The 16,423-nt window shown below is 46.1% G+C and overlaps 1 protein-coding gene across 1 annotated transcript; it reads right to left on the bottom strand.

The window, feature by feature from the left end:
- Positions 1-9,235: 9,235 nt before the first annotated feature.
- On the bottom strand, positions 9,236-14,346 carry LOC147909688 (uncharacterized). The gene is made up of 3 exons (XM_087406149.1): positions 12,129-14,346; positions 10,242-11,568; positions 9,236-10,046 (listed from the first exon to the last, which is right to left on the bottom strand). Exons 1-3 carry the CDS (start codon positions 14,344-14,346, stop codon positions 9,236-9,238), a joined length of 4,356 nt encoding a protein of 1,451 aa, XP_087262275.1.
- Between the last annotated feature and the right edge of the window lie 2,077 nt (positions 14,347-16,423).

Genomic DNA, 16,423 nt, shown 5'->3' with positions numbered 1-16,423 from the left:
GTAGTTGCACACTCGTGTCTCTCGGATTCTTAATGTCTTCCCCCTTTTTTTTGTCGTCTTCCTTCTTCTCCGTCTTGCGTCTTTTCTCTCTTTCGTCTTTTCGTCTTGCTTCTTTTCTTTTCGTCTTTCGTCTTTTCGTTTTTTTTTGTTTTTCCGTCTTTTCATCTTTTTCGTCTTTTCGTCTTTTCGTCTTTTTCGTTTTTTCGTCTTTTCGTTTTTTTTCTCCTTTTGTCTCTCATCAGCTCTTATCCTCAGACGAGCCCCCAAATTTGTAGGAAATAAGATTGATCCAAGTGATGGAAATGTTCGATGAGCCAGCATTGCTGGCCGACAATTCAGAACAGAATCGCTGTTTGCACTTCAACGCTTCGTCGTGCCACACACGTGCCTCGCCATTTTTCAACTGCCTCTTTGTCCTCACCTTCTTCTACTTTTTCGCTCTTGCGCAAGCGCACTGATACTCTAGCGCATATCGTCATAATCGGAAACGCGCGAACTATAAGAATTAGTAAACACAACATATACTCTTCCTACAGTACGATTTTACGTTCGCACCGCGACGCACTTGAAACCGTTGACGTAGTGCGTAGTGACAATAACAACAACAACAACAACAACAACAACAACAACAATGACACTGATGACGATAATGATGAGGGTAGAGAATACCGATTACGCTCCGCGCAACTACAACACGATGAGATGAGAGATTAGATGTGCATACAGAATAAACTTTGGCAAGCCCAACAGCATTGGATCGCTGCTGGGATTCTCGTCGAAGCGTATACTGCGACCGCGAATCGGACATGTCCAGCAACATAATGAACGTAAACGTTATCCACGTAGAATGTAACATGACCGCGGGCGCGTACAGAAACGGCAAAAGCGCGCACACGATACACGAATTTTCGCCGAGCGTGCCATTAGGAGATAAGATATCGGAGAGGCTGGCGCAGCTCATTTACCTGCCAATCATGGCACGGAGCATTACTGATCTAACGATACGCGTCGTCGACCAGAACGGACGATTGCTTGATTTTCGCGGAGAGGAGATTACTGTCAGAGTGCACGTGCGACAGCGACAGCAAGCGTGAGATGCTCGTATTGAACGGAGCGGAGCGCACGCAGAGAGATAACGCATTCTTTACAAGACTGGTAACATCACCGCTCGATAACGCTCGCTCATCCAACTGCGTCAGCAAGAAGAAGCTCAGCGCGTTAAATTTTTATAATCTTTGGAATTCGCGGTGCGCAACTTTTGAGATGATTGATATCTTGAATATTACGGATGAGCCGATCTTTGACGATCGTCAATATTGAGATATCACACGTATAACCCGTTCGCTAATACAACATTCGGATACAGCGACGAGATAAGAATACCCATACAGCAGCAGAATTTGTACACGTTGCCGTGCGAAAGTTTTCTCTACGTCGAAGGAAGATTGATAGTGAAAAAGAAAAACGATCAGATGCCAACGACGCTTGTAAATAATTGCGTGGCGTTCATGTTTGATAAAATTCGATATGAACTCAACGGTGTGGAGATTGACCGCAACTGAAACGTGGGCATAACTAGCACGCTCAAGAATTACGTGTCAATGATGTACGATAAAGCTTTGATTACGCTGAACGGAACTCTAGATCCGACACGGAAGAAGGACACTTTAATTTTTGCGTGCCGCTCAATATGCTGTTGGTTTTTTGCGAAGATTACGCCTGATTGTCAACGAATTAATTTTGATACGAGCGCGCAACGACAACAATTGCTTGATGGGAAATCCTGTGACGGAATCTGAGATTGAATTATTTAAATTACAGTGGCGGATGCCTCACGTTGCATTAAACGAGGTCAATAAATTATCAATGCTGCGAGCATTGGAAAGCAATCATTATGTGAGCATGAATTTTCGCTCGTGGGATCTATACGAGTATCCTCTTACAGAATACGACCAAGCAGCTTGAGAAGCTTCGATACGTTATCTTTGCTCTGCAGACCGGTCGAAAGAATATCATGTCACGAGATGTTAGCATGTTCGACGATTGTAATTTGTGAAACTTTATCTAAATTCGGCGTTTTATCCGTACGACGATTTAAATCTGGATTTTGGCAAAAAGAGACACGCCGTTCTATTTGATATGTACGCACATTTTCGTAGAGCATATTATGGAATCGATTGCTTCGAAACGCTACTCAACGTGCTCTCATTTGTCGAGAAAGGACCTTTTGTGGTCATTGATTGCTCACGACAAAACGGATCCGTCAAGAGTGGCACTGTGGACGTAGGCATAGAATTTGACTGCAAGGAGAATGTGCCCGCAAATACAACAGCTTATTGTCTCATCATACACGCTCAGTCTAATCCATTGACCAACGTAGTGCGTAAAATCACTTAAATGCACCTCTGACACGATATAAAATCTACGTTATGTCGCAATCGACGTCGCAGTCTTCTCGACAACATGTCTATGCCAACGTTCGTGGATCTGCAAGGATTCATCGTTAACAAGAAATTTATCGTGAAGGAAGTGGCGGTGCTGAAACAGGGGACCGTTCTCACGCATTACATTTTTACGAATCCCGTGCCATGGAAATTTTTAACAAGATTCGACAGGTCTTGCGCCTCCTAGTTGATTGCTTATCACCATGGATTGCAATGGGAGGACGGGACGGTCCCGTACAACGAGGCGGAACGTCTAATTACGATGGTTATATTTGAAGACGATGCTGTCGTGTATGTTAAGGGACGCGAGAAACGAACGTGGCTGTGAAACTTGCTTCTGGACGATGAACGAGAACGCATGTACAGCGAGACCTTGGATGCAATTTACGAAGACATGGAATCTTTATCTAATCTAGATGTTACTAATATTATACGATGCGGACAACATGTTAAGAATTGCGCGTTACAAAATATATTGAAAATATATAACTGATGATTGCAAAAGAATTTTATATAAAAATTTTAAATAAAAATACGTTAACGTATTTACTATGTATTTCTTTTCCCTTCCTTTGTAATGTATAAACGTATGTACATATAAACGCATGTACGTATGTATAAACGTATGAATGAACTTATGTACGTATAAACGTATGTACGTATGTATAAACGTATGTATAAACGTATGAATGAACGTATGTATAAACGTATGTATGTATAAACGTATGTATAAACGTATTCACACATAAACGTATGTATAAACGTACGTATAAACGTATATATAAACGTATATATAAACGTATGTACGTATGTATAAACGTATGTATAAACGTATGTACGTATAAACGTGTGTATGTATGTATAAATGTATGTACATATGTATAAACGTATGAATGAACATATGTATGTATAAACGTATGTATAAACATATATATAAACGTATGTACTGCAACCGCACTGACAAGCGTGGTGCAACTTCGCCGCACATTCACAGCTAAAATTCTTGCCGGCGATCGGTGCCGGGGGGCGTTAAACGAAACGCGACAAAATGCGTCTTCCCGCGACTACTCTTAGGGGCGGCACATAATTACAAAACGATAGTTGGGCGCCAGGCACGAGTGAGCGTGCCACTCTTTCCAAAAATTACGCGATATTTTCTTTATGCTTTACTATGTTATAATGAGCTGCGAATGTCGACGGGCCCTCAACCGGCAGCTCAGCCTCGGAAATGACAGAGGGAGTGGTTCGTGGCCGAGGATAGCAGATTTCTTGGAGGAGCGAATAGGAGCGAGAATAAATTACACACGAATTTAACAGTAACAAGAGTAACAAATATATTATTAGGTGTTGGAATTAATTCGTAGCGTTTTACAAGTGATGGGAAGTACTTTCATTAATGTATTTTTTAATGCTCATGTGAAATAAATAACATTCTTTCATTAAAAAACGCTACGAATTAATTCCAACACCTAATAAATGAGTCTTCGACTCACATTTAGAGGTAGCGATACAACCGAGACGATAAATTCTATGTGAGCGCAACAATTGATTTACATAAGCCCGAGGTTTTACACTAGGCGTATCAATTGCGTTACATTCTCGTGACACGAGCTCATGCCACACGGAAATACTCTCGCGAATTATACTTCATCGCCGCGCAAATCCTAAGGAATTCGGCAGCCTGTAGCGTGGACACAGCGTGACCTCGTGCGCGACCGCGGAATCTCGCGCCGCTCAGACGCGATGCAGGGGGAGGCTCGAATACGTGCAAGCTCGGCAATGTACAATCTTGATACGACAAAATACGTACACTCATTAATTGCGATTATCAATCGACCTTAAGGGCTATGACATAGAAAACCGAATAAACAGGTAAATCTTACGCTACAGACGATAGAGACGGTACGCGACAATACTGCACGGGACTTCGATGTAACATGCGATCCGCGATAAAAGAAAACCGATAATAATTGACGAGGCTGTGGCCTTGGCGGACGCCCTGGAATTATCCTGACGACAAGGGCCGTTCCGGGAGGCGACACGCGTACTCTAATCCCGCGAAACTCTAATACACGATCAAACCACGTGCACTCACTATTATATCCGATAAAAATCCGATAGCTACGCCTCCCGGACGCGGAACCCGGCGACTGTACAGAGGTGACGTTCGTCTCACCGGTTCCCTCGCAGGTGCTCCTAGCTGACCTCGGAAAGCTCTCAATCGGTTGGCGTCCTGCGTCCTCTCTTCGAGCGGGCCACAGCTCAAGTGCTGGCCGCTAATCCTCCCGGGCGCACGCAGGGCTCGTTATCCCCGCGAGGGGGCCTTATCGCCTGCTTGGCGTGTGGCCCCGCGGCTTTCCGCTACTCGCGGAAATCGCGTCATGTCTATCGCATGTGTCCTGGCGCGCGAAATTCGAGAGATCACGGTAATCTTTCTCAGGCCGCCTCGTGGCCTCGAGGCGCCTATCTGGGGCTCTCGCCGTCCTTGTAGCGCAGAAGGCCTTGTGGCCTTCCCCGTTAGGTCGTGCTGACTCTCTATCCGCTTTACGCCTGGAAGAGGGTGCGGTAAAAGGTGCTTTGCGACAATAAAAAAACGTAACGAATGCGGGAAAGATATCACCTGCGTGCAACCCGGGGCCAGGTATCGTGCCTCCCGGCGGGTCTGTCCTCAGCGGTCGCCTCTGGACTCTCAATCCTTGTCGTACTTTCTTCTCTTCTTCCCGGTGAGATTGCGTCACTCCGCCAAGGTCGCGGGAGTCTCCGGCCTCTGTAACCCTCGGTACGGGAATACACCGAAACGGAAGTAAAAAAAAACGGCAGCGCGGACCGCGTAAGATACGCGAATGACGACGCGGAAGAAGCGCAGGTGCGTCCGCCCCCCCAAAATGTGAGAGGACTCAGGACGCTATACTGCACTATTCGGTTAGGCCATGCGGCCCTTGTGACGGACGGAAGACGTCACGTTACAATACATATGTATAAACGTATGTATGTATAAACGTACGTATGTATAAGCGTATGTACGTATAAACGTATGTATAAAATCGTAGTACAAAGAAAATACGTAGAAAGACTTGATAAAACATGTCGCGATTCAACATGTTCGAAATTCTTGGAAAGAGGGGGAGGACCTGCCTTCTCTAATCGATTCCAAAAGTATTACGTCACAATTTACGCGGATGCAATCAGTCTTGCGGTACCCGCTTGTACGAACGGCTGAAAAAATGTAAAGAGTTAGCTTCGCTAAAGAGAGCAGTGTATCATACGATGTGAAGAAGGAATATAACATGTAAGTTTCAACGTTCTATACACAAAAGTAACGTTTTTTAACATTGTGTACACAATACGGAGCATCGTGCGATGCGTTTACTGAGCAGACGTTACGATCTGACGAATACGGGCTACAAATTTTTGGAAATTGGAATCAACGTTGGCCCACCGAATTACGTGGAAGTCGCCCTTGGAGATCATCGCGGACACGAACTATCGCTGTCTCTCGAAACGTGGAAGAGCCTCTACGAATAGCGAGGGAATATTTACAAGATGTTTCGAAATGAATACAAGGATAATTTTATAAGTGTTGGACCGCTAACCGTCAGTGTTTGACTTTAATGGGTGTATCGATGTAATGTTCGAACGATTAGCTCGACTCGTCGATACGGTAGATACCAAGTATACGCGATTCTCCAATCGCATCTGAGAACATTATACATGATAGCGACATCTTCAATGGACATCAGTTCGTCGATTGCGAACTATTAGCTTTAGTTTTTAATAAGTACGAAAACCGATGTAATAAGATGTGAATAAAAAATTATTATATATGTATTGTCTTTTACTTCCCATCCTTTGTCTCGCCAGGAAAAACTGTATTGAGAAAACTGTGTAAAAAAGAAACTTGTACTCTATTGATTTTTCCATTCTTTCTGAAACATGATTTTAAGTGTTTCATATGCAGCGTAAATTTTTCCTAGATAGGTTCGCTATGGCAAAGGATGCTTCTCAACGTCAGTCTTTGCTGAATCCGCGTGCGAGTCTAACAGAAGAGTTTAATATATAACGTGAGTGATTTTTTTCCTAAAGTGCAAAAGTATTTTACCATTAACGTTAAATAGTAGAATACTTACACGTTTATTAAGTGATTGTAATAGTGAAAGTGATAATATTGCGATTTTTAAAAAAAAATTTCGTCGACTTTTTTTTCAGAATATTTTTCATAACAACAATGATGAGTAATTTACAGGATTTGATTAGAATTCGATACGAGTATCCCGTTGAAGGAGTAAGTTTTTTTTTGTATCAAATATTTTAGTGATTTTGCGTTTCTAACGTCTTTTTACTTTGCTTTTTTTCATTACCTTATGGTCGATAACGAGCCGCAAGTCCGGCTTGTACAGTTGTGAAACGAGGTGGAGATGCAAATTATCCCCTCAGTAAGTATAATAAATAGATTTATTTTATAATTCATTTTTTTTATAATACTTCTTTTAAATTCATTTTGTCCATTTTTCAGAGTGTATCTCGTTTTTACGTCCAAATAAGAGGATTTATAAATATAGTTACGAATGGTACGAGACTGACAGACAGTAGGACCGGGAGGAACAAATTGATATGTGGGAGGAAAGTGACTTCTTCCTAGCCGAATTGTTCGGCCTCCGACCGGACGAACCCGATCCGGAGCCAGAAGATTGGAATTGTAAGTATCATAAATTTATATAATATTATATGCGAATTTCTCTTCTTATATGTTGCATGCTAATGTAACGCTTTTGTTTTACAGAAACGATGGCGTCTCACCATATATTTAAAAATTTTTTAATTTTCATTTTTTTATTATAATAAAATTTTTTTTATTTTTTGTTTAAAAAATTTTGTTTTAATTAAAATTTTTTATTATAATAAAATTTTTATGTGAAAAAATATGTGTAAATTATATTACTCGGATTTCGCATCTATTTGTTTCCTTTTTATTTCCGCGCTGCTAAATTACGCGAGCATCTTCGCGCTCGACGGTATTGTCACGATCGTATTAAGCGTTCTCTTTTTAAATAAAAACGTATGATAAAATATGTTTGCGTGCAAGAAGATATAACTAGAGTGACAATGCGGCGGAGGCGGAAAAGATGAAACATAAGCGAAAGAGAGATGGTAGTATGCGGTAAGTGTATACAAGCCTTTATTGTCGATGCATTTTTGGAAAGAGAGCGGCGGATGATGACAAAAATAAGGACCGGGGTCCTATGTTTACGTAACATCAATAGCGCCGGAACCTTTTCCCCCTCCTTCCCCGCGTTACGAGTATTCCCCGCGCCCCGCGCTCCCCTCTAGCCCCATTGGTTAGAACCCGCCTAATATTACTACTCCCCTGCAGTCGTTGAAAAGGCTCAAGCGTTGATTTCGAATGAGTCTGAGCAATCGTTGCGAAAATTAGCATTGATTATATTATTGTTAGTGTAAGTGAGCCAATAATGCGTTGAAATCTCTTGGACTACTATGGAGCGTTAAAAGGGTCACAAACAAGTATCATCATTCCATTAAGGACCACTATTAAGACAGCATTCGTCGGCATGGACAGTGCTACATTACAGTGTGCATACGCTGCAGACCGAGACTAGAGGCCGTCATTCAAGTTAATAGGGGATATATGGAATAATTGTGTTGTACAGAGATCCCCCAAGTGGCATGTAAAAGGTTTTTTTGTAATATTTAATTTTTCATTAAAAATTTATGTGCGAGAGCGCACCGCGCGGAAAAATTCGAGTGAGAGTTCGGCGCACGGCTGGTATGATGCACGACAGTAAAATCAACTCAGTTTCTTTGTAATTTAACAAAAGAATTTCTTTAATATATTCAGTTACAAAGTCAAAAGATATAATTAATTAAAGATTAACAGAATATTAAATGCGGTCACCTTTTCCAAATTGAGTTTGGAATCGCGGTGATGGAAAATCTCGGCGATTTTTCTCGGCACTTCTCGAAAGATTCGGTTTATAGCGATTTCACTAAACGGTTAGCACGGCGATTTTACGAAGCGAGATTATGACTCTAAGAACTCTAAGAACCTTTTGGAAGTAAGAAGGAGGACGGCGAGATCGAAGCATTTATTGCTTTCGGCCTGAGCTTTCCCTTTTGGGAAAAATCCAATAAAATTTTGCCACAATCGTAATTATTACGTGGCATTAGGTGTACAGAATTGATTGGCGCTTTGAATTCTTTTCTAGCGACGTTCAACGTAACAGTCATGCGCGGCAGAAAATCCGTGTGTGGGATTGGTGACAGCGCGTGACATATTCGTCAGAGCGCGGCGCTCGCGTGCGCGAATTGAATCGTTCTAGAACTTTCGATTGTCCGTTGCCGGTAACGACAGCTTGTTTGCGTGTAACGAATTGTTTTTAAAAAGAACAAAGAACGACGAATTCGATGATTTTAATGAGGATTAAGATCATGCTCGAGATGAAATCACGAGCTCAATTTATGCATGCGTTCAATGACAATTAATGTCGGTCGACTGAAAGAATTCTTGCTTTTCTTTCGAATTACCGATCTCGAACATCCCGCCCGCCTCGTCATCTCCGTGACGATATGTGTATAAGGTTACGTATAGAGATTACAAAAAAAACCGTAAACGCGAAAACACAACAAGCGATACAATACAATGAATTCGTGGAAGAACTTGAACCGTAAACGAGAGTTATATGACAAATAACATTGAAAGAATGATTCACGAAAATACGCGCGATCAATTCAAGCTCTTCTTTACATTTGTCGCATTAGCGTGCGAGATAAACGCGTTAGCTTCTTGTGGCAATAAAACTAATTTGACTAATTTGAAAAGGACGAGTTAATTCGGATGAGGCGGTTTTGACTGTGACCACCCGCACTACGCCGTCGTCTCCAGGATGTAGCTGCGTGATTCGCGCCAGAGGCCACTTATTTGGCGGCGAGAGCTCGGAGCGAATGATGCATAGCGATCCAAGGCGTGGTGGCAAAGCGTCCTTGGTCCATTTCGGTCTGGTAGCCAGAGTGTGTAAGTACTCGCGTGACCATCTCTGCCAGAAGTGGTCTCGCATTCGCTGAATAAGTTGCCACCTGGAAAGCAAATTCTCCTGTTCGTCCGATAAGGACGGCTCAGGAATGGCCAGCAGTGGTGCCCCGATGAGCAGGTGACCTGGTGTCAGAGCCGTGAGGTCGTCGGAGTCGTCTGAGAGTGCATACATGGGCCTTGAGTTCAGGCATGCCTCCACTTGTGCGAGCAGGGTGCTCATTTCCTCGAAAGTGAGCCTGGTTTCGCCGATGGTTCGGCGCAGGTGATACTTAGCCGATTTCACGGCCGCCTCCCAGAGTCCACCAAAATGAGGTGCCGAAGGAGGATTGAAATGCCAATGGATCCCCTCCGATGTAGCTACGTGTGCGATCTTTCGTCCTTCTGCCGAGGAGGCTCGAAGCATCTCTCGAAGTTGCCGGTCGGCGCCCAAAAAATTGGTGCCGCAATCAGAGTATATGTCCGAACACAGTCCTCGGCGAGATGTGAATCGACGGAGAGCAGCCAGGAAGGCGTCGGTGGTGTAAGCTGAAACAGCCTCGAGATGAACGGCCTTGGAGCTAAAACAAATAAATACGGCGATGAACGCTTTGTGAGCGCTGTGCCCACGCCCTTTGCTCGTCCTGATGAAGATAGGCCCGGCGTAGTCGATGCCCACGTGAAGAAATGGTCGTGCCGGCGTCACTCTCCCTGGAGGAAGGTTCCCCATTTTTGGTTGCGGAGTGACAGCCCTCCACCGAGTGCAGGTTACGCACTGGTGCAGCCATCGCTTGACCACTGCTCGACCTTGTGGAATCCAGAAGCGGAGGCGAAGCAATCCCAGGGTCATCTGAACTCCTCCGTGGAGAGTACGACGATGGTAGGCTTCCACTAGCAGGCGAGTGAGCCATGACCTTGGAGGCACGATGATCGGATGTCGCTCGTCGAACGACAGCGCTGCGTGCTTGAGGCGCCCTCCAACTCGCAGAACTCCGTTTTCGTCTATGTACGGGCTGAGGGTTCGCAGATGGCTGGATCTGGCAAGATCGCGTTTGTTTTCGAGCGCAATCATCTCCTCCGGATAATGACGTGACTGCACTAAGCGAATCCATTGAAGGAGTGCTGCGTCGAGTTCGGCTGGGAAAAGCGCTGACCCTTGGAGCTCATTCTCCACGGATCCGACTGAGAGACTGCGGTGACGCCAACGCAAGTACCAGGAAGTCACTCTGAGCAACTGGTGAAGCGACGAGAATCTGAGCAGTTCTTCCGGCTCGTGGTTGCTCCTGACGACTGCTGCGAGTGTTGTGGCCCGTTGCTCCGGTACGTCCTGGATGGGCTCCAGATTGATGCTTGGCCATTGCGTCGGATTTCCGCACAACCATGCGGGACCCTTCCACCACAAGGGATGGCTGAGGAGCTCGCGTGGTGTTAGTCCCCGGGAGGCACAGTCGGCGGGATTGTCCTTGCCCGGGACGTGACGCCATTGAGCCTCTGGAAGTTGCTGCTGGATTTGTGACACTCTGTTGGCCACATATGTTTTCCAGCGGGAGGCGTGACCTCGAATCCAGTATAGTGTGACCTTGGAGTCTGACCACAAGATCACTGGCGTTGTTGCTAGGTTTAGCACGGAGCGCGCGTGCACGAGTACACTTGAAAGCAAGGCGGCGGCGCAGAGTTCGAGTCGCGGGAGCGAGACCAGTTTCATCGGCGCGACCTTGCTTTTGGCTGTCAATAATAGAGTCTTTGTTTGCTTGTTTGTGGTGATGCGGAGGTATACCACGGCGGCGTAACCTCTTTCGGACGCGTCTGCGAAGCCGTGCAATTCGAGTTGAGAGCTCGTGTCGCCGGTGCCGAGCCAGCGGCCGACTCTGAGCTTCTCAAGCAGTGGAAGTTCTTCCCAGAGTCGCTTCCACTTTTCAGAGATGGTTGACGGCAATGGTGTGTCCCACTCTAGCTGTTGCAGCCAGGCCGACTGAATCAGAATTTTAGCTCGAATGGTTACTGGGGCCAGCCATCCGAGCGGGTCGAAGAGTCGAGCGGTCTCTGACAGCAGACTTCTCTTGGTGAACGCGACGACGGTGCGAGGAGAAGGCGAATTCGTCCCTGGTTGGATACCAGCGCAATCCCAGCGTTGAGTGGTTCTCTTGTTCCCACGACCGCGAGTCTTTGGTGAGGCAGAACTCAGGCGGAATGTTGCGAAGAAGTTCCTGACAGTTGGCGGCCCACTTTCGGAGAGAGAATCCGCCCGCCATGCAGAGGTTGCGGAGCTCGACTTGGAACGCGATAGCGTCGTCTTTCTCGTGCGCTCCGGTTACGACGTCGTCGACGTAGCAGTCGTGTTGTAAAGCACTCGCGCCTCGAGGAAAACGCGGTCCGTCGTCATCGGCGAGTTGACGCAGCGTGCGAATGGCGAGAAATGGCGCGCAAGCGAGACCGTAAGTGACCGTTTTTAGGGTGAACTCGCGTATCGGTTCGTCGATGCTGTGGCGCCAAAGTATGCACTGATACCTCTTATCGTAGGGGGGGGGGAACAAGAATCTGCCGATACATCTTCTCGATGTCGGCCACCAGCGCGTATCGGTGCCACCGCCACCGCAGAAGTACGTTCGCGAGGGGTGGCAGCAGGTTAGCCTCCACCAGCAGATGATTGTTAAGTGACTCACCTGACCTCGTACGCTGCGATCCGTTAAAGACGACCCTCAGTTTGGTCGTGATGCTGGATTCACGAAGGACGCCGTGATGTGGAAGGTAGCACCGATCTTCATTGGAATTCGGAGGTTCTGGCGCCAATTCCATGTGACCTTGGTCCTCATAGTCCTTCAGGAAGGCTCGGTAGAGATCGCCGAATCGTGCGTCTCTTTCGCAGCGTCGCTCCATGGCGACTAAGAGTCGTTGCGCAGGTCTTCGCGTCTCAGCTAGCGTCGTCGGCGGAGATGCAAAAGGTAGTCGCACTACGTATCTTCCTTCGGCAGTGCGTTGGTGCTGCAGCGCGAAGATGTCCTCGCATTGCTGCTCCTTTGGCGTGAGAGCGACGGGAGCAGGCACTTCTCGTTCCTGCTCCCAGAAGCGGTGCACAAGGTCGGCCAGCTCGTGATCTGCTGTGCACTGAAGCGAGTGGCGTTGTGCTGAGTTGGTTACTTGGTCGCAACCTCCCGACAAGATCCAGCCGAGCAGCGTCTTTTGAGCGATAGGCGCTTGGGGGCCTCCCTTGCGGAGACTATCCTGGAGAATGATTGAGCATACTTCCGCTCCAAAAAGCAGCTCAATAGCGTCGTTTGCTGTGTAGTAGGGATCAGCCAATTGGAGCCCCTTTAGATGTGGCCACTCCGTTCTGATCCTTGCGTGAGAGCCTTGATAAAGCGACAGACGTGGCAGAACAAAGGCTCCGACGGTGAAGTCGGTCCTTGTTGTTAACGAGGTCACCTTGAGAGTCACCTTTCCCCGGCTGGGCCCGGAGCTTTTGCCGCTGATGCCGATGACCTCGATTGAGGATCGAGATCGTGGCAAACGTAGGCGTTGGACCAGAGCCTCAGAAATTAGAGAAATTTCCGAACCTTGGTCGATGAGCACGCGTGTGGTATGCTGATTGCCGTGACGATCAGCGACGGAAACTCGCGCAGTTGCGAGCAAAATAGCCTTGTGGTCGTTGTCGCGGCGCACTGCCGACAGTGAGCTGACCTCTTGAGGTTTCGATGAAGCGTACGCGTCGTGTAACATTGAGTGGTGACGAGACTTGCACGTAGCACACGTCCTCGTCGAATGGCACTTCGCGAAAGCATGAGAACCGAGACAGTTGAAGCACAGCTTGTGAGTTTCGGCGACGGCCTTGCGGTCGACCGCGGATTTTTTCTTGAATTCTTCACACACCATCACGTTGTGTTTACCCTTGCATAGGACGCATTGTGAAGATTCGGTGTATTTCTTGACGTGATGCGACTTGGCAGATCGCGACGGGTTGTCGGAGACCTTGAGCGATTTTGGTTTGGCGGCTGTGAGAGTACGTGCTCTTTGGTTCATGAAGTTCATTAGCTCTTTAAGAGTGGGCATGTCGCTCGAGGCGCTTGAGTGTGACTCCCACTCCAGGCGAGTTCTTGGATCGAAGAGCTCGACGGCAAGATGAGTTAGTAGATCGAAGCCATGAGAGTCGATAGGCCTATCAATGCTCTCCTGGCCGTTGACTACCCTGGTCAAGGCGTTGAAGACGCGGTTGAGTTCCTCCGCACTTTCGTTCTTCATCTTAGCCACGGCGGTAAACTTGGAGAAATTGGAGCGAGATAACTCTCTCTTATTTTCGTACTGCTCGCTCAGCAGCTCCCATGCGCGTGGATAGTTGTCTTCGGTCATTGCTAATGGTTGAATCAGTTCCTTAGCAGGACCCTCTAGACAAGTTTTCAGGTAATGAAATTTCTCGATTGCTGAGAGTGATGAATTGCTGCCGACAATGGATTGGAAGAGGTCTCGGAAGGTAGGCCAGTCTTCGAATGCGCCCGAGAAAGAACCAATCTTGAGGCGAGGCAGCGATGGTTTTCCGGAGGACACATTACCTTCTGTTTTGGAAGCGGAACTCGATTCCTTCGTCATGAGTTTCGTCCGGTACTCGTTCAGCAGACTGTGCTGCTGCACGTACGTGTTTTCGGCGGAATCGGCAAATTGAGACGTATTGTACTCACTCAGATCGAAGGCCTCCTTATAAAGCGCTCGAATAAGCTTGTGTTGCTTTTCAAATTCCGCCCACATTTTGTCGAGAAGCGTCAAGCGGACTTCGACAGCGTCGAGGGTGATGTTGGCTGTCCCCATCTTTCTCAAATTGGTCACTGACCTGGCCATGCGACCGTGGAGGTCACTCTGGGCGGTCAGCAGGGCGGCTATTTCGTCACTCATGATTTCACTTGCGACTTCTTCTTTCTCTGATTTTCTTGATAATGCGCGCACTGGACGCGATGCACTCGACACTGCGGATGCCGGCTAGAATCCGGCTCGAAGGACCAAAAAATGTGCGAGAGCGCACCGCGCGGAAAAATTCGAGTGAGAGTTCGGCGCACGGCTGGTATGATGCATGACAGTAAAATCAACTCAGTTTCTTTGTAATTTAACAAAAGAATTTCTTTAATATATTCAGTTACAAAGTCAAAAGATATAATTAATTAAAGATCAGATTAACAGAATATTAAATGCGGTCACCTTTTCCAAATTGAGTTTGGAATCGCGGTGATGGAAAATCTCGGCGATTTTTCTCGGCACTTCTCGAAAGATTCGGTTTATAGCGATTTCACTAAACGGTTAGCACGGCGATTTTACGAAGCGAGATTATGACTCTAAGAACTCTAAGAACCTTTTGGAAGTAAGAAGGAGGACGGCGAGATCGAAGCATTTATTGCTTTCGGCCTGAGCTTTCCCTTTTGGGAAAAATCCAATAAAATTTTGCCACAATCGTAATTATTACGTGGCATTAGGTGTACAGAATTGATTGGCGCTTTGAATTCTTTTCTAGCGACGTTCAACGTAACAGTCATGCGCGGCAGAAAATCCGTGCGTGGGATTGGTGACAGCGCGTGACGTATTCGTCAGAGCGCGGCGCTCGCGTGCGCGAATTGAATCGTTCTAGAACTTTCGATTGTCCGTTGCCGGTAACGACAGCTTGTTTGCGTGTAACGAATTGTTTTTAAAAAGAACAAAGAACGACGAATTCGATGATTTTAATGAGGATTAAGATCATGCTCGAGATGAAATCACGAGCTCAATTCATGCATGCGTTCAATGACAATTAATGTCGGTCGACTGAAAGAATTCTTGCTTTTCTTTCGAATTACCGATCTCGAACAACTTACTTTTCATTAAAACTTTCATTAAAAAAAATTGTTTAAAGAAATTATTCAATTTGTCCGGATTTTGGTGACACACTCTGTATGCAAGCATTTTTGGGAGTGGGGAGGGAGGGAGCGGCGATGAAAAATACCGAAGGCTAGTGAAACATTATCACGCATATTATGTTTATGTATTCCATCGACAGGGATCCTATGTTTATGTAAACAGCGATAGCACTGGGACCTTACCGTGCTTTCCCCCTCTCTTCTCCCACGCCTAGGAGTACTCCCACGCCTTTTCCCCCGTGCCTATGAGTACCCCCCATGCCTTCCCCTGGCGCCCACGAGTACCCCTTGCGTCTTCCTTCCGTTCACTAACGAGTAACCCCCGCACCCCGCGTCTCCCTCAGAGGAGCTGAATTAGAACCAGCCCTATACAGCTACTTACATGTCGCGCGTCATCGAGCCTTATCATCGCTGGAAGAGTTTCAGGAACGCGATAACGGATGGGCATTGTCGCGTATACTAAATTTAACGCGAATAAGTACAATCTTCTGCGTGCGGGATGTCACATCAAACTCTCACGAGAAATTATGCTACAGAAAACGGTAATCAACGTGCAAATCGCGGACAATGCGTGTTTCGCATGGTCTGTTGCCGCTCTACACCCAATTCAAAAACATGTGGAATGGAAATCCTCATATCCGCATTATACGTCGGTTCTAAATCTTGCAGGCATCGAATTTCCAATGACGTTGAGTCAAATTAAGACATTTGAAACTTTGAATGACATTTCCATCAACGTCTACACCAATGAAAAGGGGATTGTGCCGATACGATTCGCCGACCGAAAGAGGAGCAAACCTCTTGGAGGATGAAAACGCGGGACATTTTGCGCTTATCAAGAATCTATCTCGATTAGTCACAACTTACCAAAAAAGAAAAAAAAGAAAATAAGAAATATTTCTGCGATAGGTACGTAATAATAATAATGATAATAATATATAATATATAATATGATAATACATATATAATACATGATATAATACATAATATAATATATAATATAATATAATATTTTCTTTCAGTTGCCTCCGTTACTTTAACTTGAGCACCAAAAATTGAAGATCTACAACGAAGTCTGTGGGAAACTG

This window comes from Acromyrmex echinatior, chromosome 5 (assembly GCF_024713525.1).
Source record: "Acromyrmex echinatior isolate Ae372 chromosome 5, ASM2471352v2, whole genome shotgun sequence".
Lineage (NCBI taxonomy): Eukaryota > Metazoa > Arthropoda > Insecta > Hymenoptera > Formicidae > Acromyrmex > Acromyrmex echinatior.
The sequence above is the reverse complement of the archived record's forward strand: the minus strand, read 5'-3'. Positions and strand labels throughout refer to the sequence as shown.